Source organism: Aulonocara sp. 'chitande type north' Nkhata Bay, linkage group LG18 (genome assembly GCF_057382095.1).
Source record: "Aulonocara sp. 'chitande type north' Nkhata Bay isolate Kocher_YH1m ecotype deep benthic linkage group LG18, A_spYH_male_GT1.1, whole genome shotgun sequence".
NCBI lineage: Eukaryota > Metazoa > Chordata > Actinopteri > Cichliformes > Cichlidae > Aulonocara > Aulonocara sp. 'chitande type north' Nkhata Bay.
Window position 1 is genome coordinate 13,558,430 of NC_141361.1, and position 23,412 is coordinate 13,581,841.

A 23,412-nucleotide genomic window follows, 5' to 3' on the forward strand; every position below is an offset into this window, starting at 1 on the left:
ACAGATCTACAGACATGCAGACAAGAATCTGCCTTTTTGTCTTCCGGTGTATAAGCCCTGGTAACGAGCGTATGGACATATATTTAAAAAGCCAAATTTAGACTGAGAGCAAAGGTAAGTCTGTCTTTTGATTCCAGGGTGGAAAACGTATGTGCACCACATGCTTCCCTGTGCTAGACCAGATGGTTTGATCCCCTATATGGAACAGATTTGTACTCTCCAGGTTCTTACGTGTACGTAACATTTTCTGTTTACTAACGCCAAACTACTACACAACATAAGACCTGTCAGTAACTTAGTGTGAGGCATCCCTTTTCCACTGAGACTTTCCTGGCAAAAAGACCACGTGCTCCTGTATCTCCAGGTCAGAGTTCAACTCCTTCCTACACCAACAAAGAAAAGCGCAGTAGTAACATAGATTGCTCAAATACTGTGCAAACAAAATGAACGCGAGTTTATTCCGCACACATCTGGGAATGTGCGGCAATCTGAGTTGATAAGCAGCGGGCGCTTAACTTCAAAGAAATAGCCGTGGTTTATCACACCTGTAGCTCGAGACACTGTGGTCACATGGCTGGCTGCCATTTACTCCAACTAGTTGCATCAGAAATATTCGTGACGCAGCAGTCAGACACAGCCAGTTAAATATAGTGCTCCTGGTTTTCATTTACCCAGAGCTGTCTATGCATGGAAAATTCCCCCTTAAAATCACAGGTTCCACACTATGCTGTGATGCAGATTGTTTGGAATATATATATATATGTGTGTATATACAGATACACATATATATATATATATATATATATATATATATATACATATATGCACACAATATTACATTTTTAATGATTTTTACAGTCTACACCCTTGCTATATAGTTTCTTCCTTTATGAGAAATGTCCTCTGCATGTAAATCACAGTCTACTTTTAAATGGGAAAGCTTTTCAGTTTTTGCAAAAATACATCCCAAATTTTAGAACAAAACAAACAGCTTCCTGTTTGAGGCACTACATACGACCGTGGCACACACCTTAGTCTCATATTATTTTCTTTATCTTTTTAAGACGTGTATTGGGTGTGGGATTATTCGTGCATTAGATTGGCTGGTGTTCACTGACTCCTCAGAGCAGGTGCAAATTATGGGCTTTGCTTTCACGAAGCTGTGAGGCTCCCGAGTCCTGCCCCATCATTGGTGCCGTGGACTGTGAAGTGGCACCTTATTGGCTACGAGACAAAGCACGCTGATTGGTTTGGGAGGCTGTGACACTGAAGCCAAATCCTTTAAATGCACGGCAAAGACTTTGTCTATCAATGAAGTAGTAAAAGGAGGGGACATTTGTGGAGGAGGAGAAGGGAAAGGTTTTCAGTAGAAGCCTTTGAGAGAGTGTTTGCTTTGGCTGGGTTCCCTGCTTTTATTTACTGAATTCCAGAGGTGACCAATACAGAAAAGAAATAAGAAAAAATGAAGTTCATCATTGGCATAGGAGGGTAAGTCTTTTATATATATATATATATATATATATATATATATATATATATATATATTCATGTATAGATGTTTATTTATGGAAATTGAGAGAAAATAAAACTAAGTGGCACCCATTTCAGAGTGACCAACGGTGGGAAGACCACTCTGACAAATAGACTACTAAAGACATTACCCAACTGTTGTGTGGTGCATCAGGATGACTTTTTCAAGGTAAGATGCATGAAAGTATTTTATTTTTTTCTCATTTGAAGTAAACTTGAAAGCTAAAGTAATAATTTAATGGCATTAAAGTTGAGTTAGTGCAAGGCATTTTTATTTTTCATATGTCATTCGCTGCTTTAAAATTTGTCCTTGAAGACATTTTGTGCTCAGAAATAAACCCTCAGTCTGACCTGCAGATGTCCTGTCATGGCAGTAGTCTAGTAATGCATTTGGCTGATTGTCTCCTGGACAGCTAATGAAAGGGCTGAGCGTCCCCACTTAAAGTCAGACTTAAACCTCACTTCGAGTAAAAGAAGCCAGAAGGTCTTACATCTACCACACCCATCTTTACATGATCCACTCACAGTCAGTAAAGGATGACTGACGTCGAAAGCCTTTTTCTTAAACTTTCCCCTTAAATGTTTTTAAGCCTTTTGAAGACAAATCAGAATCTCTATTTCGCAGACTCAAGATATTCCATCTCAAAGCATGTTTCACTATCAAGATGAGGCGACAACAAGCGTTAGTACCTTTTAGAATAGTTTTAAGATTTGATAAAAAAATTGTCAGATTTTCTAAGCCTAACGTTGGGAAGCGAATTCAGCCGCATTGAAAGCCGTCACCGTGTGTTCACTTTTGGTGGAGACGAGTCCTTGACTTGTCCTGTCCAGGTGTGATCAGTTCCGACTGGTTACTAGGTTGCAGCAATGTTTTGTTGGTGACTGTTATTTCAGAAACCCGATCAAATAGAAGTCGGGGAGGACGGCTTTAGACAGTGGGATGGTAAGAATGGATTTCGCGTAAGAAAACCATGCAGTAATGTACTCTTTCTTTCCTGCACATTTCTGTAGTTTGGTAACCAATCAATCCTAAACTTTGTGATATTCAATCAAATATTCTGTGGATGCTAGAGACATTCACTAACCATGACTAATGTGTGTTAAAGCACATTGGTGAGGAGTGTTGGTTTCGTGTGTGGTAAAACGTGCTCTTCTCTTTTCTCTACTTGTTCTGTATCAGTGATCACCGCTCTGGACATGGAGGCTATGATCAACACTGTCAAAGGCTGGCAGGAGAACCCCATCAAGTTTGCCCGCTCACACGGCGTGAGCCTGTCACCTGAAGCCGAAGAAGCCGGCTCTGAGGAGAAGGGGATCCACATTCTCATCGTGGAGGGGTTCCTCATCTACAACTACAAGTGGGCTTCCCAGGACCTTACTCATTTTTTCTAAACTGTGACCTACAAACCTTCTGACCTCTAAACCTTTTGAGTAATCTGACCTCTGCTTTCTCCGCAGGCCTCTTATTGATGTCTATGACAAATGTTTCTACATTTCCATTCCTTATGAGGAGTGCAAAAGGAGGAGAAGGTAACAAGCTCCTGCAGTGACTTTACCAGAATCCCCTTAAGAGCTGGACACCACACCACAGCTTTTAATAACACAACAACCCCACACTGATCTCTTTTTCTCTGCAGTACAAGGACATACACGGTCCCTGACCCAGCCGGCCTGTTCGATGGCCACGTCTGGCCCATGTACTTGAAACACAGGAAAGAGATGGAGGACAACTGCGACAGAATAGGTTTGTAAAGCAAGTGCTTTTCCTCTTGAAATATAAATGAGACTCTGCATCCCCGCATTCGTCCATAAGCCTAGCCACAGATCTAAAAAACCTATTTAACCACCAACCAGTGAGCAGAAATGCTCTCATACTCCTTTCATTTCTGTGCAGAGTACCTTGATGGGATGACTTCAAAGGAAGAGATTTACAACAAAGTGTATGAAACCATTAACAACTCCCTTCTAAACAGCTTATAGGTAAATAAAAAAATCAAATCTTGGACATTTTCACTGACAGATCAGTAAAATCATTTGATTCAGTGTGACTAACTTTGCTTTTCTCTCTCTCTCTTTACAGCAGAACGGGTCTAACAGCGGATTTGTGTATAAACTTGTAAATATAGAAATCTGAGTAAATGTATAACATCCGTTCAGTAGCTCTAAGCCTGATTTGTAAATAGATAATCATGTAAGATATGAAGAACTAATGGCAGAAGTGCTGCGTTTTGTATAATCCTCTGTAACTGTTGTTTTTCTAACAAAGATAAGCCACCTCTGGACCGCCCAGTGTTTAAACACCAGTAACTTTGGTCTTGCTGTATTTAAAAAAATAAAAATAAAGTCTCACTGTTTGGAAGGATTTTTGTCTCCTGATTTAAAACCCCACTGAAACCACTTCATGTTTCCTGTTTTTCTTCCTTCTGTATCTCATGAAACAAACACACATCCGCGTAGTTCCTCTTTTGAGGCACAAACCTAACATCTGGCTGCACTTGAATGAGCCTTCTTATCATATAGATAAGATTTAGTGCTCCACAATAGTAGGAGTGGCTGATTCCCCTTTGAAAGACAGGAATTGAAATGTTTCAGGGAAAAGTTATTTATTAGACCTGCCTCCTTTTTTTCTCAAAACTTCTGATAAAGCAATATATTAAATGTACTTGGAGCATTCATGCATTTAAGAACATGGTGAACAAACATATATAATATAAAAAACTCAGTCATACTCATTAAAGGTCTTTTACTTTTAATCATCTATTTGTGTAACTAAGCTGAATGATTTGTCCCACACACGTTGCTCATTTTTCATAGTGTGTATAATTTTGGTGATTAATGTAGAAAATAATAATTAACACAGAGAAGTCCTTCAGACATTCTCAGGTTTATTCAGAGTCATTCTGATCCTCATTCAGAGAAACCTGCACACCATATTCTTCTACTGCTTATAACAACAAACGCTTTATGTAGTCTTGGAGAGAAGAAGCAGCAGCTTCAACCAGTGAGCACTTAACAAGACACAGTGTCTCCCTCTAAGGCTCTTGTGAAATTAACAGCGTGATATTTCTGTAAGCTCTGATGGGGAAATGATTTTCTCGCTTACATCTACTCTTAGAGGTCACAGCCCACCAGGAGGTCGTGCTAAAGCTTTAGCACTGGGAGGTAGGCTGGTTGAAAACTTCAATATGCTTCCCAGAGGTGTTCAACACCCCATCCAGCAACATTACACGACCTCTCTATCACCTATTCTGTAACACTCCTACAGAAATAAAGGAGCAAATCTTTCATTTTTGGCATCAGCTTCAACAAGCAGCAGTGTGAACCATGTCTGCACTTCTTCAAAGTCCTTTAGAGTCACCCACATAGCACAATCCCCGGCCTCAGCCGACAGAAACAAGGGGAGACACTGAGCAATGCATTTTCACTTTTATTGATATTTTAATATCAAGCACCAAAATTAATTATATGGTTACAATAAGGGGTTTTAATTACTCCAGCTGATGACACAGAATCATTTTTAAACCATTAAATGGACAATTTCTGCTGTAAGGGGCCAGTGACAACAATAGCAATACTCAGTTCAATAGCTCAGTGTTGGATAAAGGTTTTGGTCATAAAAGTTTACTCATACTGTACATTACTGTGAGAAAAGTCCAGCCAGCTCTGTTCCTGGACTTGGCAGATCCACAGAGGGTGTGTCGGGGAGAGTTCAGGGTCTTGTGATTCGTTTCTTGGAGTCTTCACATGCCAGCGTTGGCCTGCAGCAGGGGGTAGCTGCTCTGTTAGTTTATATTTAGGCTAAGTGCCTGAGGTGTCAGGGGAATAGATTTAGCATGCCTACAGAAATCACTTATTGCCACACACCCACTCGAGGCTCCGCAGCCCAGTCTGACTCAGAGGCTATCTGCCTTCATGCAACCGCCCAGTAAGGTGAGAACCTCGATACGTGGCATGTGCTCCCACGTCACCCCAACGCCATGGAAACCCCCAAATAAAGAGCCGGGGTGTCCATATTAGGGTGGAGAGGCAGTGACACAGGAGATGACTGGCTGTCACAAGCTCAGCAGAGCCTCTGTATGAGAGAACGAGGACCCCTGAGGTATGTGAACAGTTGTGGTTTCACCAGTGAATGAATGACAGGAAAATTTATGGTGGCTCACTGAGACAAACATGTATGAACAACTGAATCAGTTGTGGTCTATCATATGACTTACACGTGTAACAATAAGCTGGGATTAAAACATTTCAAATATTTTCAAATAACTTTTAAGCTCCTTTAAATTAATAAACCCACCTCCATACTTACTTATGGATCCCACAAGGTTGAATTGTAGGTGATAAACAAACAAATTTTTGTGAGTTACTATAAAATATTAAATGTTTAATTGGAGATCTTCAACTGATTTGTCATTTTTGTAATAGCCGATAACATAAAGAACTGCAGACACAGCAAGTATTAAAGGGTAATGTTAAATATCTCTAAGAAAAGATGATAAATTAATAAAGATTTAGGCTTTTGTGCTGAAAGTGCATGTTAGCTTAATCTGCATGACTTCTTCTGCCAGTCAAACACATGACTGACCATAATAGAGTCATATGTGTATTTTGGTCTTAGGCCAAAATACACACATGACTGTATTCTGGTCCTGTCCTCCAGCAGTATGTGTGTTATTGACAGCAACTATTAGAAACTCGACCCACCTGATACCAACAAATGATCCTGGCAGCAGAAGATAATTAACTCAAGTGAGGAGGAAAAACAGTTGTGTAAAAGAAAGCTTCGCAGGACTTTATGCAGTTGTGTGAAAAACGAACCATACCCTGTTATTCAGTCACTCGTAGAACCAACTTTAACAACAATAACTTGAAGTAAAACTTCATTAACTTGAAGTAGTGACTTTCTGTTTATCTGAATTTTGGTTCACTGTTCTTTGCTTCAGTTCATTGAGGTTTGCAGGTATTTGTTTATGCACAGGTCCCATCACAGCATGTCAGTCAGGTTGAGGTCTGGATTTTAACCAGGCCATTGTAACCCCTTATTTCCTCTCTTTTTCATCCATCCTGTTGCAGATTTTATGCTGTGCTTGGGAGTTTCAGTCAGTCTTTAGCTGTGAGACAGACACCTGCACATTGACTCTAGAATACTTTGGTATACAGAAGACTTCATGGTCGACTCAATTACTGCAAGATGCCCCGGTCATGTGACTGCAATACAAGCTGAAATCATCAACCCCTGCTCTGCTTGGTTTTTGCCAAACATGGTGCTTTGCATTTTGCCCAAGTATCTCCGATGTTGTCTCATCTGCCCAAAGGACATCGTCCCAGAATTCTTGTGGTTTGTTCAGATGCAACTTTGAAATCTAAACTGTTGTGCCATATTCATTTTAGAGAGAAGACGCTTTCACCTAGAAAATCCTCCAAACAAACAACAGCTGTTCACTCTTTTTCTAATTTTTCCATTGTGAACTTTAACATTTGACATGCTAACTGAAGCCTGTAGAGTCTGGGTTCTTGTTCTTTGGGGTTTTTTGGCTTGTAATGAATTTGTTGGGATGTCCACTCCTGAGAAAAATGTCCACTGCCAAACCTTTGCTTTCATAGAGGTGCTCAGAGTTCCTGAGGAATATTAATCAAGTGCATTTGATTACCAGCACCTGGCTGCTAATTACCCTCTTAATTCCTATGGAAGAAGTAAGGGTGTACTTAGTTTTGTTTGTTTTTTTTTGACACGACTGCACTGAGTCCCGTGAAAACATTTTTTTCACATGATTGTACACTCCATGAATTAATGACTGACAGTTGCTATTAGAAACTGCACAATTAGTGCAAATTGACCCTCCCAGCAGAAGAGCACTCCACCTACTCAGGAGCAGACACATTGTTTAGTTAACATAAACAGGCTAAAATTCAATAGTTTAGTCTTTAATACTTAACATGTACCACACAAGAGTGATTTAATGTAGTTTTGGATTTTCATTGACTTGCTCATTGTTAATTATTTGAAACAATACACCACATGGCTGATCGTTTATTTTTACAAGTAAACACAAGATTCGTTTATTAATATGTTTTTTAAAAATGTGATTTCATCATCGAACATAAAAATGTATAACAGCGCTCAACCTTTAAGTACTTTGGTATACTACAGTGTGGTTTCAGAAACGTTTCTTAAACTTACAGAAGTTTCAGCACCAAGTTAAAAAACATGCTCATCATATAGATTAGCCCATAATAAATCAATATATAATATATATGTATTAGATATAAGGCATGTATATTATTTATTGGCTGTAATGTTGCAGCTTGTTTTTGCTGCTTTTATAGAGTTTTGTTTAATTTATTACAACACATCACACTGAATATTTTAACAAATGATCCAAATGTGGAAAATTATTCACATCTTAAGTTTTAAATGAAACAAAGTTGAGTGAAACTGTAAAAATGGAACCACTCAGTAAAGTAAAAGGACTCTGACAAGCTTAACCTTGAAAACACAAAGTTTTTGGCCCGGGGTCACATTAAGGCAGTTTTTAATAGGTTACATATCAAAAGTTCACCAGACAAATCGCCACGTGTGAATGAATGAATGAAAACGTGACGATGGACGCAGCAGCATGTGTCTCACTGATGAAATGTGAGGAGCGCTGACGGGCTGATTTGTGCCAAGGGTTAATCAAAGATAAGCAAGAAGCGTTTCACAAGAAAGCTGACGCTCTGCCGCTCTGCCGCTCCGACAGCCTATAATTAATCTTCCACTAGACATTGAAGCATTTTATTTCAGGTTACACTAAAAAAAGGAACTTGTTTTATTTAAAGCTTTTTTCTTTAACAGGCATTAAACATCCACATGAGCGCAGAACCCAAAACAGTTTACTAACAAATGTCATTTTTCAAGCATTTTTTTTTCAGTATCTCACCTGTATTGTCTCCCCATGATCTGTGGTAAACCCTCTGGATCTATCATTATACTCCTCAGAGTGGCAGTGTGAGGCCTCAGGGGAAAGCAACAGGTATATTCCATGTAGGGGAAGTTTCTTGTGGTAAAACCATTTTAAGACCATCATCTTCCTTAACAAGAAGCAAAGCTGTGAGCAGCCCTGGATACCTAGATTCACGGGATAAGATATATTCAGTGTAAAAGAATTAGTCACCCGGGGAAGGATCTGCTGCTGCTGCTGTAGGTGTACCATGAAAACAACCAGAAACTGTTTATTTTTATTTCCAAGCACTCCCAATTCACAGTCACAGATTAGTTTTTGTGGCAGCATTTGTCGTGATTTGTTTACTTTCAGTTCAGACACACAAGAAAGACTTAATTCAACATTAATACTTACTGGCTACATTTTGTGGGTTACTTGTCCTGCTCGGGAAGTCTTGTGCCAAACCAGTGCCGAGGATCTGCGTCTGTTATAAATCTAGATGCAGGGGCGGTGCCAGACTTTGGAAGAGAGAAGGTTTCTCCAGCTAAGAATAGAAAAGCATGAAGGCTCACCATCTCGATGCCCTTTTTGGCAGAGGAAAGATACTGCGACACTTCAGCAGCACTTCTCCATATGTCAGTGTCTTTTAACCTGTTCGTGACCCATATCTAACTCATACCTTACCTGAAAAAAAGATCCTGCTGATGTTAATCAAACTCTCAGCTAATTTTCAGATTTAAAACTTAAGACACGCAGTAAAAGAAAGTATCAAAGTATATTTGTTTGTCACAATGAAATATTATCTGTATTTATGTCCCCGTTCTTTTTAAAAAAAATGTTTTTTCTTTAATGTGTGAAAGTACTGTGCTCTCCCTTTTTCTGTCACAATATTACAAAAAACAATAAAGTTCTAATATTGGGTAGACATAAAGGAACTTCTTGTGAGCCAAAAACTTCACACCTTCTGTTTGCATGGGACAGCCAATCAGAAAACGTCTGGCTTAAAGGGAACTAACACAGCAGCACAAACGTCCATTATAAGATTTGTATGTCTGTTGCTTTTGTTGTGCTTTTCTTGTTTTTGGTTCTCTAATTTCTTCCCACTTTCTGTGTTGCTGAGTGGTTTTTCTTACTGTAGTTTAAAAAATAGGGAGCATGAAACGGGACTTATATAATCATTTTAATATATTGGACTTGTCTGGAACAAGACAGTGTTTCGTTATTGTGCATAGTCACTGCGTCTTGTAATTGCTGATGTTTAAGACAGCTGTTGAGCTCCTAATAGCAGACTGATGTTTTTCTTTCAGTACTTACTACAGATCCTCTCACAAGGTTCATACTGTTATAGCAGTTCATACAATGTGATTGGGACATACTAGCTCATCGTAACAATCTTAACATTGTGCCTTGAGCTTTGACCTGCTTACCTTCAGGCTCTGCTGTTGTGTAGCTGGCAGAGAGCATCGTGGGGCAGAAAGTCCAGAGCAGCAGTGGGAGACGCCAGCATTTCTGGCACACTTAATTTAAAAACAAGGTATAATAGTATACACCAAACATGTGTTTAAGCTTGAACCCAAGCAGCTTGTGTGTCGAACACAGCTACTATCAGGTCCAACTGCAGGCTTGCAGACCCATTGAGCCAACTTCACACTGTTACACAACACTCCGCTCCATCTTAAACCTAACTTTAACCCCTTGCGATAAAATCTCCACCTCACTTTCAAATACCATGTGGTGCAGTTTCAGCTAAATATACATGATACTGTTCTGCTCCAGATAAGGGCAAATGAACTGTATTTTGTTTTTAAAGAGTGGGTTAAAAATTTGTAAAGACAGATCATATTATCTGTAATAAAACAGAAAAGATGCAAAATATATTTATATTATGTAGGATTTAAATCTGGAATCAGATTAAACATAATAGCTTGCTTGTATTATTTATTTGGTAATATATTGATTTTAAAAAAAAAGGTATAGCTGAACAATGAAGGCACTGACCATAGGCTTTGAAAAGAAATCCCCAAAGAAACACCTTTGAGCATAACAAACAGAAGCGTGTTTAAAACCTGTGCAGCTAGCCTTAAAAAAGAGTTATAGTCATAAATGACAAAAGAAAAGATGGACATATTTTATGGGAACGGGCTCCCTCCGTGATAGCTGTTAGGGCACTGCAAACTGGGATGGTCTGATACAGATGCAAAGTGCCACCTTGTGGTCAATAAGACTATTTACGCAATGTAAAGTTTTTCCAGATTGTTGCATGTCTTCATGTTTCATTTGAAACGGTCAACTGTTATCGTTGTTTTGTTGTTGTTTTTTTTGTTCGTTTGTGGGGTTTTTAGCTTGATAAACTGGTCGTGCGTGATTTTTTAACTCCATATAAAGATATCTTTAGCTTTTTCGCATTTTAGCCGTGATCAACGTGTCAAATAACAAGGAGTGATATTGAAATAAAAAAGTTCTGCTCAACAAAAAATATTACTTAAACACAACAACTCATATCCTTTTGTGTTCTTTAGTGTTCCCTGAGCTTTACCAGCTCGAGGTGATGCATTTGGCTGAGTTAAGTTTACACCCTTGCGTGAAATTTACTCAGCAAACGTACTTGTCTAACCGTACGTAACCACAGCAAGGAATGGGTTAAATTCTTTAGAAGCTTGACTTAGTGAAAGTAACTGGACTGAATTCGACAAACGAGCCGGGGAAAAAGGATTCAGCCCTCCTCTCCTCTCCATCTCTCAGTCCTCCTGAGAAGTGCTATGTTGTTTTGTGTCAGAGCTGAAACTGGAAGCGCACTGCCGATTTTAATCCATTCTCCACGAAGCTTCAACGTCTGTGCCCGCAAACTTACGTGATGTTTGCTAACTTACACGTAGGCTTTAATTTATTAAGTTTAATTGCCATGGCTAAACGATCACTTTTATTTTTATATATTTTCCAAGGACTACTCCCCCTCAGCTTTGGGCAGCAGCGCACGGTTGGCCCCTGGCGGCACCGGATTCAATGGGAGAACAACGGGCAGGTTTACAGTTTAATGAGCACTGGGCTGGAGTACCAGGCTCCGTATCGGTCCACCAGCCAGTCGAGGGTTTACGTGAGCAGTCGGAGGGATGGTACCGGGACCCAGATGTCTGGAGCGCGCAGAAGAATGACGCTTGTGAGAACCGGACCAAATGAATCCAGACAGTTCAGGACTGATAACAGTGCACAGTCGGGACTTCTCACACCTGGACACGATGTTAGACCGTATGCGCCCGTGAATCGTCATGCGTCAGGGTTCAGACAGCGACTTGAACGCCCTACAGCAGCAGTTGTAAGACATCCAGGCGCACGCCATTTTAATGGTGAATTCACCAGAACCACGAACGCCTCTTCACCGGGGAGTTCAACAGATTTTTCTGGCGGTAATGGAGGTTCTGTCACTGTGGATAATACCGCACTACATACTAGAATAGGTGAATCCGGACCTGGTGCGCAAAACCAACAGTTACGCGCGGGGCCGGAGGTGACGCCCGTCTCCAGGCAACCTGCTCAGACTGATCGCTCCATCTCAGCAAACCCGTCAGGTCTGGAAAATGAGTCTGAGGCACCGGCTGTATTTCCTGCACTTACTGAGGAAAACAGCAATGGAGAGGACATGGTCAATGACGACCCTCGAAACCCGCTTAAAAACCACAGGAATTCTGTTTTCTACAACATGTATCCGACCAGAGGGAGATCAGCGGCCCGCACCCTCCGTCCGCCTGGCACAGGGTACGGCACAGGATATTTCCAAAACGGTAGGTCAAGTGTTCCATTTATATAATATTAGAGAAGTCAGATTATGTAGATCAGGGGTGTCAGACATAAGGCCTCTGTCTGGCCCACGGGACGGTGTAAAGGATAGTTCAGATTTTGAACTTTTAAAAGTAATTTATTAAGTTTTACAGTTTTTGCTATTGATCCATTCATACTACATAAAAGTACATTTTCTGTGAATTAATGAAAACTTTATATTCTAAATTTATGATAACAAGACAGAGCCTTTGCACCTTAATCATTTCGTTTCACTGATCAGGCCCACTTCACATGAACGTCCACGATGTAAAACGAGTTTGACATCCCTGATATTTGTTAGCTGTTCTTCAAATTTTATATTTCATATAGTTAGCCAAATGGATAGATTTGCAGTGTAAATTATTAAAATTAAGAGTGGATTAAGAAACTGTGTCTGTGATCAATATTTTAAAATAATATAATTCCAGCAAGCAAAACCTGTTTTAGTGTTAATTTGGCCACTACTTTAAAACAGCTTGTTATCCATTATTTGGCATGAATATTACTGGCTTTACATTCATGTAACGGTTCTATGGACACACAAAAACACTGTTATATTTAAAATCATCTGCTTGTTTGATTATTTAAGGACAATTTTCATAACTTTATGTCTCACCTTAAACAAAAAGCCAAGGAGCGAGAGAAAAAAAAGTCTTATTTGGCTTTTGGAGCTGTAAGGAATGTGAAACATGTTAAATTATGCCAACAAACACAAAGCAGCTTACATTTCCAGGGTGTCTATTTCTGTGGATTATTCTCAGCCTGAATAAGTTGGGAACATTAAGATGTCAGGAGGAAAAAAAAAAACTTGGACTGTCCATTTAATCTCCTCCCAACAGGACTGCCAGACCTTGTGCCAGACCCATATGCCATCCAAGCAGGTACCTATGTCCAGCGCATGCAGATGTACGCGCTTCGCTGTGCAGCTGAGGAGAACTGTCTGGCCAGGTAATCTGAGGTGCCAGAAGTGATTCACTTCTTCAGTATGAACAGAGCAGCACGTAGACACTGAGGCAGACACGCATACTTATGTCCTTTGTTTTGTTTTTTCTCAGTGGGGATCCGTTTTACGTGCTTAAGAACAACTTTTAGTTGTTTTAGGGTTGCATTCAATTATGCCAGTGTAAGCTGTTAAGCATGCTGGGATAACTGTTTTGTTAAGCGAGTTACAAAAGCATTTGATCTTATTACGTAGCAATGATTGTCCAACATGACTGTCCAACATCATGTCCTGCCAAGACATAAATGTTCTGGTTTGGTTTTCCCAAAAGCATTAAGCACAATGGAACAAACCCTTTGCGCTCTGTTACTTTTAAGAAAACTAGACCTGGGAGCTCAGCCAGTAGCACTTTTCCAATGCAGCTTACGCTTTTTTCTCCTGTGATTCATCCAAGATCGGCTTATGGACCCACTGTGCGAGACATCAACTTCAGAGTCCTCCTGCGGTTTCCACAGAAAGTGAAGAACCAAGGCACCGCTGACTTCCTCCCTTTCAAGCCCAGATATCAGTGGGACTGGCACAGCTGTCACCAGTGAGTTTGATGACTCCTAAATCCTTTTTCTTAAAAAAAAATTTTTAAAAAGGGATTAGCCATTCAGATATGACAAACTAGGAAGAACACCAAACCCTCAAAATTCACTTAAGACAATAAAATTGCGGGTTTTTTAGACATTCCTGAGCCATAACAAAATATCCGCTATTGATTCTTTTCCATCTGTTTTGCACCCACAGACACTACCACAGCATGGACGCCTTCAGCAACTACGATCTGCTGGATGTTATCACAGGACGTAAAGTGGCAGAGGGACACAAGGCCAGTTTCTGTCTGGAGGACACGAACTGTGATCCTGGATTCAGGCGACGCTACGCCTGTACAGCTCATACGCAGGTAGCACACCATCATATGTTATGTGATATAACGCCGCACGGATTGATATCTGTTTTACACGAGAGCTGAGGAAAAAGATAAAGAAAGAAGACGCTCAGTTCAGTTAGGTTTAATTTTATTTAAAACATTCATCCACCTATTTGTTTTCTGAGTCGGAATGCTTGCGGATTTACAACAGTTCTCGCAAGATTTCATAGCCCAACTTCATTTGAGGGCAGTGTGGAGATAAAGTCTTTTTTAACAGGAAGAACCCTCCATAACTTTGTGGGATAGGTCAACAGTAGACATGCAAAGTCTTAAGATCTTTGTGAAGTGAAGGTTTAAAGTTGAGATGAGATGCATCATTCCCGATCTGGTAAAAAGAGATTTGTGACGGAGATACTTTTACATGCACTTAAATTTAAATGTAAAGCTACTGCTATCGCTGACCTATGCACCTCAGGTGAAGCATGGAGGCTGAAGTCTAATTTGCTTCAGGCTATTTCCTGGGTGTTGTTCCCCCACTCTCTGCTCTCTGAACTACCCTGTAAAGTAAAGACTAAAACAGCAGTAGAGACTTGCTATATATCAACTATCACCACCTTTGTGCCAAACTCAAGCAGTATTTTTTGCATTGGACTCTCCAGGATTCTGGTATATTTGAGGTCTTCAAGTTCATGGTGAGATCAGCTCAATCAGACAAGCCGGGTGTAAAATGATTTATTACAGCAGCAGAAAAATATACTCTCCCTGCAAATCTGTTACATGTAAAAGCCTGAAAGTGATGAGTAATGCAGGAATTATGGCTTCACGTATCTGTGAAACATCCATCCAAAGCTCTAACTTCACACAATTCAGCCAGCACAGAGACTACACAGACACATTTATGCGAAGTCCTCCAGAAAACCAACGGCTTGCAGCCCGAAGATGATGTCGCTAACCGTAGAAAGCTGACTGGCTAAATAAACTGAAGGAGAAACAAGAAAAAAACCCATCATGGATAAATATAAATAAATAAAATAAAATAATAGATAAAAACTAGACTTTTGGAAAAAAAAATAGCAGACTGAAATGATTTTGCGAACTTGGAAAACTAACTGCAATAAAATATGTAAATGTAGAGAAAACATCATTAGTTTTAGTATCTGTTACTTTGATTAATGCCTGAAGAGGCATTGATGGGCATTTACTGAAGCTCTGAATGTCTACAAGACTATGAGTCAGTATTTGTATTGCATTGATTTTCCTAAATATTGCCTCTCTCCATGCAATGAAAATTAAAAAACAAAACTAGAACTATGACTGAAATTAATAAAAACTAAACTAAAACTAAAATTTTACTAACTAAAATGAAATATGAAAACTCACTCTGTAAAGAAACTGAAAAAAAACCCCATATCAAATCGAAATAAAAATAAAAAACAAATTAAAAAACTACAGTAACTCCGGTACAGACACATTCTTTGTATACTATGACTGCATCAGGCCCAACAGCAAAAACATGTAAAGTAGCTCACCGGTTCCTCTACAGAGTTTTGACCCTGCCCCCTGACAATGTGGATCTGTAAAGCTGTGCACAGCACTTACACACTTCCGGGACACTACTGATACTTAAATATGCACAGGCAGATTTTAAGGAAGTGGAAGGAGCAGCAGTGCAGGACAGAGATTGCAAATTATGAAGCTTAAACAAACCACCAAATTGGGAGGGTGATGTGAGGAAAGTGAGACATGTCACGTGTGTCTGAAGCAATGCTGCTTGAGTTGACTGAACTGGCTCGCAGGCTTCTCGCCATTTATTTCACAAAGCTCCTTCACAGCCACAGACGACATTAAACAGCTGTGTTCACAGCCACTCACCATGATGAGTAAATATACTTGAGCTGTAAAATCACTGGAGACCCACTTTAAATAGCAAATAAGAGCTAAACAAGAAAAGTAAGAATGGGTAGGACTTTTTAAAGTAGTTCAATAGGAAAACAACTGCAAGTGTTCATTTGCATTATTCTGAAGGCCCAGATACTTTTATGAAGAGCTTTAGGAGAAAATACGAGTCTTTATTGAGGTAAAAGTGAGTCTGATGTGCAGGTGATGAATCCAGACAGACAAAAGCACGAGGAGTAGACTAAACCAGATACCAGGAAACAGAACTGGGTAGAAAACACAAGGCAGCGCTCATTAAGAGCATGTTGGAAAGCAAATTGCACACTAAGACAGTCTGGAAGGGAAAAAAGGGAAGACATGCAGCTTAAATACACAGGGAAGACAGTTAGAGGCAGTGGGACGCATCAGGGCGGAGCACGCAATCAAACAGGAGAAACGGGAGGAGGTATTTGAAATGAGAGGCTGAGTAATAAAATAACACACACAGAAAAAAAGAAAAATATATAACAATGGAAAAAAGTTCATAAGCTATTCAGCAGACTTCTGATCCTTCTGTTTAGTTTATCACATTAGAAATAAAGATGCTTTTGTGTTTTTTGTCTTTTGCAAATCCTCCAAATCCACTTCAGAGAAATGTTTTTCTAACTAGAACATTTCTTCCAATAAAACTAAACATCCTGTTGCCACAGGAATATTTATCGTATCTTTTGTGTGAGCTCTGTGATTCTGACTCTATATAATGTTTAAGGTTAATGCTTTCTTATGACAGATATGCGTGCGCCTGTTCAAGTTATAAAACCTCACTGAGGTGACTGTGTTTTGTAGGGTCTGAGCCCAGGTTGCCATGACATCTACGCTGCCAACATCGACTGTCAGTGGATTGACATCACTGATGTGCCTCCAGGAAACTACATCTTGAAGGTGTGTCACATGTTCGTTCTCTGTATGTGTATTTCACAACACAGAAATAAATGTTTATAACCTCCTGCTACAGAATTTATTCATGATTTATGTATTTTTTTTGTCAGGTTACAGTCAATCCCAATTTCCACATCCTGGAGTCAGACTTCAACAACAACGTAGTGAGATGTGATATTACTTACACAGGCGTTTATGTTCAGACACGCAACTGTCGAATAACGAGGTATTATAAGAGGGTTTCTCTGAGCATGATCGTAGCATAGATTCGAGTGAAAAACAATGCTTTTTAGAGGGCTCAGTGCAGTCCTGTGAAAAACCAAGTCCACCCTGTTTTCATAAGAATTAGGAAGGTAAGTAGCAGCTAAAGTGCTGCTAATCGAATAGATTTGATTAACTGATCAACAGCAAGTGTGAGCAAGCAGAAGCTTTGTCAGTTTGTTGGTCTGTGTTAACCCAGTGCCACAATCTTCCTAGGAGTTGACATCTCAGCAAATTCAAGGTCAGACTGCAATTCTCAGAGAAACAGCAAAAAAACAGACGGCTGCATCTCCGACTCTACAGGCCACACAGCATTTAAAAGATTAAAGTTCACAACACCACTTTGAAAAAAGATTGAACATGGTTTATTTGGAAGGGCTAACAGGAGAAAGTCTCTTCTTTCTTAAACAAAGAAGAAGAAGAAGAAGAAACCAAAAAGAAAAAAAGATGAAAGCACATCTTAGGTTTGTATCTTAGGTTTTCACAGGACTGCACTCGTACTGCAAACACTTTCCTTTTCATGTGACTGTAGGCTGTGTTTTTGTACTCTGGACATTTTAAACACCACATTCCCTTTATTGAACTGGAATGAATGATTCATTTGGTAAATATTTCAGATTTAGTCAACACGAGATGTCTCTTTATATATGTTATCCAAATTAGTTTAAATTAGTGGTTCCAAAAATCTGGGACATTTCCCAGAAATGTTTTAGTGAAAACTATCAGGTTGTTGCATCAAAGCTGTATCAAATATATTTTATTCTAATTCCTAATGCTTAATGATTTTCTCTTTATCTGTTTTCAGGGGTTGAAATATAAATTTTTCTGGAAACATGCAGAAGTTTGGCAGTAAGACCCCGTCTGTACTGCACAGGCTCAACGACATCAGTGAAAAAAGGTTTATGCAGTTGGTAAAATGTTGTATTGTAATGGTGAGCTGCATTCCTGCTATGAAGTCTTGGGGTTGCATTTATTCAGAATAAATGCAAAATTAGTTTACACAAACTTTGTATATGGAACTAGTGATGTCATCAGAATTACTTGATTGTGTATTTCTAGAAATGTGCTACGATTGGTTACAAATTATGTTTTGGTTTGTTTTTCTTAACAAATACAAGTACTGTTCGTAGACACGTTTCTTCCTTTAAGTGCTACTTACTCGCTTGAAATGTGTGTATTGTTTGTCATTTGATGTCGTTGTTAATGTTTTTTTCGGATTTTTGTTACTATTATGTGCACATTATTAACATCTAGAGTTTTATTTAACCTTATAACATCCACTCTTTTGGGGAAACTCTTTTAGGGATAAGGTTTAATGTTGCTCATTGTCAGCTCCATAATTTGTTCTTCCTCTCTACTAGAGGAGTTTTGCGTGATTACCAGTTCAAAACAAGGTCCCCTGGATTTCAGCAGTGATTGGCTGCCCTTCGTTAAACATCACGTTGGATCGGGTTGGTCTGCTCACACCCAGAGCCTGATATATTAGGCGTGACCATATTAGGGGAAAAAAGCTGACCACGCATTTAGAGCAGTCTGATGCCTGATCTTGTGGATCACAGGGAGTACAGTACTTCCACATACAGTGACATTATTATTTGAAACTTTGATCATATGAATATCAACCACTGTAAAACTGTACATCAGATATCATCAAATGCTCTACAAATCAGGCTTGAAAAACCATGGCAACCAAAACACTAAGGTTGACGCTTCAGAGCCAACAGGCAAAGTAGTGATGTTTTATAACGTCTGTCGTTGTCCTGTAGACAACTTAGGATGTTACTGTAGAACTCCATGTTGATAGTCTGGTCATGACGGGTGAATTCATGGAACACCCTCCAAACCCCCTCCAAAAACTCCTCGTCACACTCCTGACCTGAAGTGTCGCCATCGGGCTTGGAAACTTAGGACGCTTCAACTGAAAACTGCTGGGTCATAGCTGGAGGTCCAATTCTAATTACCAGCAAGTACCACCAAGGAAGTCGGTCTTCAATTTGAAATTAAATCAGGTATGTTTTTGTGTTTGTTTGTTTTGTTATTTTATGATAGTGTTCCTGGAGCTTTTTGACCATACCTTGTATATAAGAAAAAATAAGAAAAAGGTTAGCTCCTCTTATAATACAGGAGCTACATTAGTTATAATAGAAGGTCCGAACACATGTATGAAACCACATCTTAAAGGTTACTGATAGAATCTGAAACCTGCTTATTAGCCTGTGGCTCAGAGACATCCTAAACATAACCCTAAACAGATCACCATCCAATCTGGTGGATGTTAAGAGGTTTTTACATAAAAGATATTCTAGATCGTCGCTACTGTCAACAATTCTCATGGAAAAACATCTAAACCAAAACTGAGAAGAAGATCCACAACACATGGTGGAAGGTTTTACAAAGACAAAGAGAAGTTGTATTCTCCAATAGGTCACTACAAAACACCCCATGGGTCAAAGCAGCCCATTTTTAGTCCCAGGACTGAGCTCTTACTGGGTGACTATTGTGTAGTGTGATCCTGGCCTTCTATAGGATCACACTGCATATGTATAATATATGTGGCTTTAAAAAAAACATAATTTTCTAAAACTGCAGCACACTAAGTAAGCGAACACTACTCAAACAGCAGTATTTATGGCAGCCGGATAGTGAATGAAGACTCCAGTAAAAATAAACCACAGCATCCATGTTGATGATAAAAGAAGAAATAAGTCAGCCGGTTAAAGAGTGTGACTCAGAATATTTTTCAGTGGAGCTCTTGGGAGCAGATGAATAACATGCATCAGGTTTTGAATAAACACAGACAAGGCCTAGTAGAAATCCTTCATTTTAATCTTTTCAGGGGATCTGTTGACAACAGGAAACAAACAACCACATCCAGCTCATCCTTTAACTTGGACATATTAGAAAACTGCAAATACTCGTTTTATGTTAAATTGTCAAGGATGTATGTTATGAGTATGTTTCTACAAGTGTGTGTTAGTGTATAACTGAGTGAATGGAAATGTTCACATGATAAAACAGTGTTGAAAATATAGTCTGATGTGTTGATGCATTACATTACAAATCAAAGTTTCATGTTAGAAAATGTCAAAATATGTTTGGATTTTTTTCAAGATTGTCTGTTGATTTACTATATGAAAAGTAGTATAAATTATACTTTTGACAGTTTCAGATCTTACATCACAGTTGGACAACAGCTGTGATGTAAGATCTGAGATAACTCATAAGCACACTGCAGGATTAAAGCAGTTTCTATCCTCAGTGTGCGGCCTCAGAGACAAACAGGCCTGCAGGCAGACGCTCTGTGAAGACACAAGATCTTCTGCATCCTTGCCATATCTACTAAAACACAGTCAGAGCATGATGAATGGAGGCCTTTTCCAATTCTCTTCTTCGATGCATATTTTAAAAAAGGGTTGTAAAATCCTTCTTGGCTCAGAATTCACCACATTTTGGTTTGACTCACATGCGCGGGGGCTTGTCCGGGATGAGGTGTTTTTAATTGCTCTGGGATATTTTGTCTGAGTGGGAGGATTGACACATCACGCCAGGGAGGATGTCCAGCGTGTTGCTGAAATTTTATTTTTTTTTCTAAAGGCAACCGTGTTTTTGCAGCAAGCAGTAGACGGTTTCAAACAGCAATGAGTGACGGAAGAAAAAAAAAGCAAACCTGCTCCAATCACGTTCGCTTTGAGTGGATGATGGTTTGTCTGATTCAAAGATGTTTTTACTTACTCGTGCAGGTTTTGTACATTATGAAGTGGTTTTGAGTGATGCACTGGAAAACAGGCCCCAGACAATGTATGCGCCGTTAAATGCACAGATGTTGGGTATTTGCAACGGAACAGAGCTCAGCCTCGGCTTAAAAAAGAAGCGAACCGGGGAGATTAGACACAATTGAAATGGTTTGGAAGTTGCCAAGGTGCTTCCCTGCCAGAATAGATTGTCTATGTTATTGAAACTGTCTGGAAAAAATCCCCCCTGCTCCTATTAAGTCGACTCCATTTCAGTCTGTCCAGGCATTTTGGAGACAATATTTACAGACTGTGACTATTTCAGCAGAGGATATCTGCAGCAGAGATTTAAAAGTCTCAGCATGCTCACAGACAAAAATAAATGAAGACTAAGAGTCCGTGGCCATGGTTGTATTAGGTGCAGGGGTTCAAAGTCTCACAATCTGATTTACATTGTTCATTTATTCAGGCATATTCTTTACCACAGCATAATTTTAGTGTTGGTGATAGCACTGCATTAAAAGTGAATGTATTTTAAATTGTATTTTTTAAAGTAATGTCTGTATTTTTATAACAAAAAGGCCATCTAACTTGTGCTACAACTGGAAATGTCAAGGATGATAGATGATAACACTTGAACTGATAACTGACATGAAACTGAGTTGCTAGAGGTGTTGGATAAAAAACACATTAGAATCATTTTAACCCAGATTTCATCTTCTTAATATTTCACAAGGTATTTTGCTAAAAACATAATGTCAAAATCACTGTGAAATCTGAGGTGGGGAAAAGCAAAAATCCACAAACAAGATGAAAGTATCTCTGCCTTTGAACACATTTTCTACTATTATTACTAAATTATTTCACTAGTAGTATTTTATTATATTTAAAATTGACTAATGAATACACTAATGTTTGAAAGGGTCATTTTTGTTTTAAGGGTTTATGATAAAAGGTTAACCTGTGATATCAAAAAACTGTCTACACTGTTTAATATGTGACACTGTTATACATTAACTGACGTATAATCAGCATGGAAGATTTATGAGGTTAAAGTCTACACTATCATTAAAGTAAACAAATGTATGTATTTATCTTCATATTTCACCACTGAAGTTAACATTTGAGTTTTGCCCATTTGTAGGTCAGGCTAACTTTACCATCTCTGAAGTTAAGATGTTAACCTTTAACTCTGTCAGATTTCAGCTGGTCTTTTTGGCCCAGCATGTCATTTTAATCATGTCATGCTGCAGAGAAGACAGTGGCTGTTTGCTCAGCTGTGTAGCTTCACACCAACATCTGGACAGAGTCTTGAGTTAGGCTTACACAAGCCTGACGAAGCCAAAGGAAAAAAAGAAAAGAAAAAAAAGGAGTTTGGCACTACTTTTCATTCAGGCTCAGCAAATATAATCAAGCGTACAGGTAGGTTAGGTGTGGAAGGGACCGGTCTGCCATGTGCCTGCAGCCTGCTGTGGCAAGGAGAGACATTTTCCGGATGCATCTGCACATAGGTGGACAGTGTTTGGAGACGTTACTAAGGGCAGGGTTTGGTATTTGAAGGTCATATTTCAACAAAGCGGGGCCATGTGAGAGTCGGCAGGGACGTAACTGAGGAACGTGCTGAGCCTAAAGAGAGCATCCTGGCAGGTTGGTTTAGGCACAGGGCAGAGAAATTCCTCAGCAGCTCTGTCATCCTGCCGAGATCGAGAACAGAGCTGAGGTCAGCTGAAGACCAGCAAGGGTGTGCAGGGTAGACGCACTGGGCTACTTCCTCTTACTTCCTTGGGGGTGGGACGGTTACACAACCAGCAGACACACTGTAGTAAATTTGGCCAATGAAAACTACACAGAGCTCGGAGACAAAACACAGCGGAGTCAAACTGATGATGAATTCTGTTTCTCTTTCAAGCTGGGTGGTACTTTGACTTGGGTGGTATTTGGTGGGATGGCTCAAAGGATTTGCTGTTCTCTGATTGTTGATCCACTGCACCGTCTATAAGCTCTTCATCTCTTACTTCAAACACTTGTATAAATTTTTCTCTGAAGCAATCTGTTTAGTGCAAATTCATTTACCAAAAGGAATCTCCCAATGATGAATGAAATGACAAAACAGTGTTTTGATTTTGAGCTGAGAGGGATTTTTAGAAAATGAATTCCTGGTATGTTTGGCTTCTGACGGAAAAAAAACACCCTGCTTTCATGCTGCTCTGCTAAACTCTGAAAATGTTTTTTTAGTTCTGGTTTCTAGTATGAGAAACAAGAAAGGGTATACGATGGAAATTAACGTATATAAGCTCACGTATAATGACAACGTATCATTCATAAGTAACCCTGTTTGAACAATGGACTGTATATAAAAGATGGATGTAGCCACAGACTTCACCCAGTCCTTGCTTAGGTGCTCTAATAAAAAGCCTCAAGCTGAGTCCATCGGGGTCTTGGAGTTTTGAAACTGAACATGATGGTTGCAGTGCAGCTTTGATT

At 39.4% G+C, this 23,412-nt stretch overlaps 2 protein-coding genes and 1 long non-coding RNA gene across 7 annotated transcripts in view; 2 read left to right on the plus strand and 1 right to left on the minus strand.

Moving 5' to 3' along the window:
- Window positions 1–8,984, minus strand: part of LOC147308145 (uncharacterized) — a 34,745-nt gene extending 25,761 nt beyond the window's left edge. For 2 of the 3 annotated variants that reach the window (XR_015126004.1, XR_015126003.1), the window contains exons 1-2: window positions 8,865–8,948; window positions 8,448–8,635 (exon numbers count right to left, since the gene is read on the minus strand). This is a non-coding gene — a long non-coding RNA (uncharacterized LOC147308145). Of the gene's footprint in view, window positions 1–8,447; window positions 8,636–8,864 lie in introns of all 3 variants that reach the window. The other variant, XR_015126005.1, reaches the window with a different exon arrangement.
- On the plus strand, window positions 849–3,892 carry nmrk2 (nicotinamide riboside kinase 2). 2 transcript variants are annotated; one of them, XM_086271483.1, is made up of 8 exons: window positions 849–1,488; window positions 1,609–1,699; window positions 2,425–2,473; window positions 2,711–2,888; window positions 2,989–3,060; window positions 3,168–3,274; window positions 3,425–3,510; window positions 3,614–3,892. In XM_086271483.1, exons 1-7 carry the CDS (start codon window positions 1,463–1,465, stop codon window positions 3,508–3,510), a joined length of 609 nt encoding a protein of 202 aa, XP_086127609.1. In that variant the 5' UTR covers window positions 849–1,462; the 3' UTR covers window positions 3,614–3,892. The 2 variants fall into 2 exon arrangements, with proteins under 2 accessions (XP_086127609.1, XP_086127608.1); XM_086271482.1 differs by having other exon boundaries at window positions 855–1,488; window positions 3,611–3,892.
- Window positions 8,985–11,016: 2,032 nt separating the features above from the next.
- On the plus strand, window positions 11,017–18,326 carry loxl5b (lysyl oxidase-like 5b). 2 transcript variants are annotated; one of them, XM_086271478.1, is made up of 7 exons: window positions 11,022–12,229; window positions 13,106–13,214; window positions 13,661–13,798; window positions 13,999–14,155; window positions 16,844–16,939; window positions 17,047–17,162; window positions 18,003–18,326. In XM_086271478.1, the coding sequence occupies exons 1-7, from the start codon at window positions 11,305–11,307 to the stop codon at window positions 18,007–18,009; spliced, it is 1,548 nt and encodes a 515-aa protein (XP_086127604.1). In that variant the 5' UTR covers window positions 11,022–11,304; the 3' UTR covers window positions 18,010–18,326. The 2 variants fall into 2 exon arrangements, with proteins under 2 accessions (XP_086127603.1, XP_086127604.1); XM_086271477.1 differs by lacking the exon at window positions 18,003–18,326 and having other exon boundaries at window positions 11,017–12,229; window positions 17,047–17,979.
- The last annotated feature ends 5,086 nt before the right edge of the window (window positions 18,327–23,412 follow it).

Coding starts and splice junctions, on each gene's coding strand:
- nmrk2 (XM_086271483.1), top strand. CDS start 1,463: ATGAAGTTCATCATTGGCATAGGAGG. Junction 2,474..2,710: donor CGGCTTTAGACAGTGGGATG/GTAAGAATGGAT, acceptor GTTCTGTATCAG/TGATCACCGCTCTGGACATG. Junction 3,275..3,424: donor GGACAACTGCGACAGAATAG/GTTTGTAAAGCA, acceptor ATTTCTGTGCAG/AGTACCTTGATGGGATGACT.
- loxl5b (XM_086271477.1), top strand. CDS start 11,305: ATGTTTGCTAACTTACACGTAGGCTTTAATTTATTAAGTTTAATTGCC. Junction 13,215..13,660: donor GAGGAGAACTGTCTGGCCAG/GTAATCTGAGGT, acceptor GATTCATCCAAG/ATCGGCTTATGGACCCACTG. Junction 14,156..16,843: donor CCTGTACAGCTCATACGCAG/GTAGCACACCAT, acceptor TGTGTTTTGTAG/GGTCTGAGCCCAGGTTGCCA.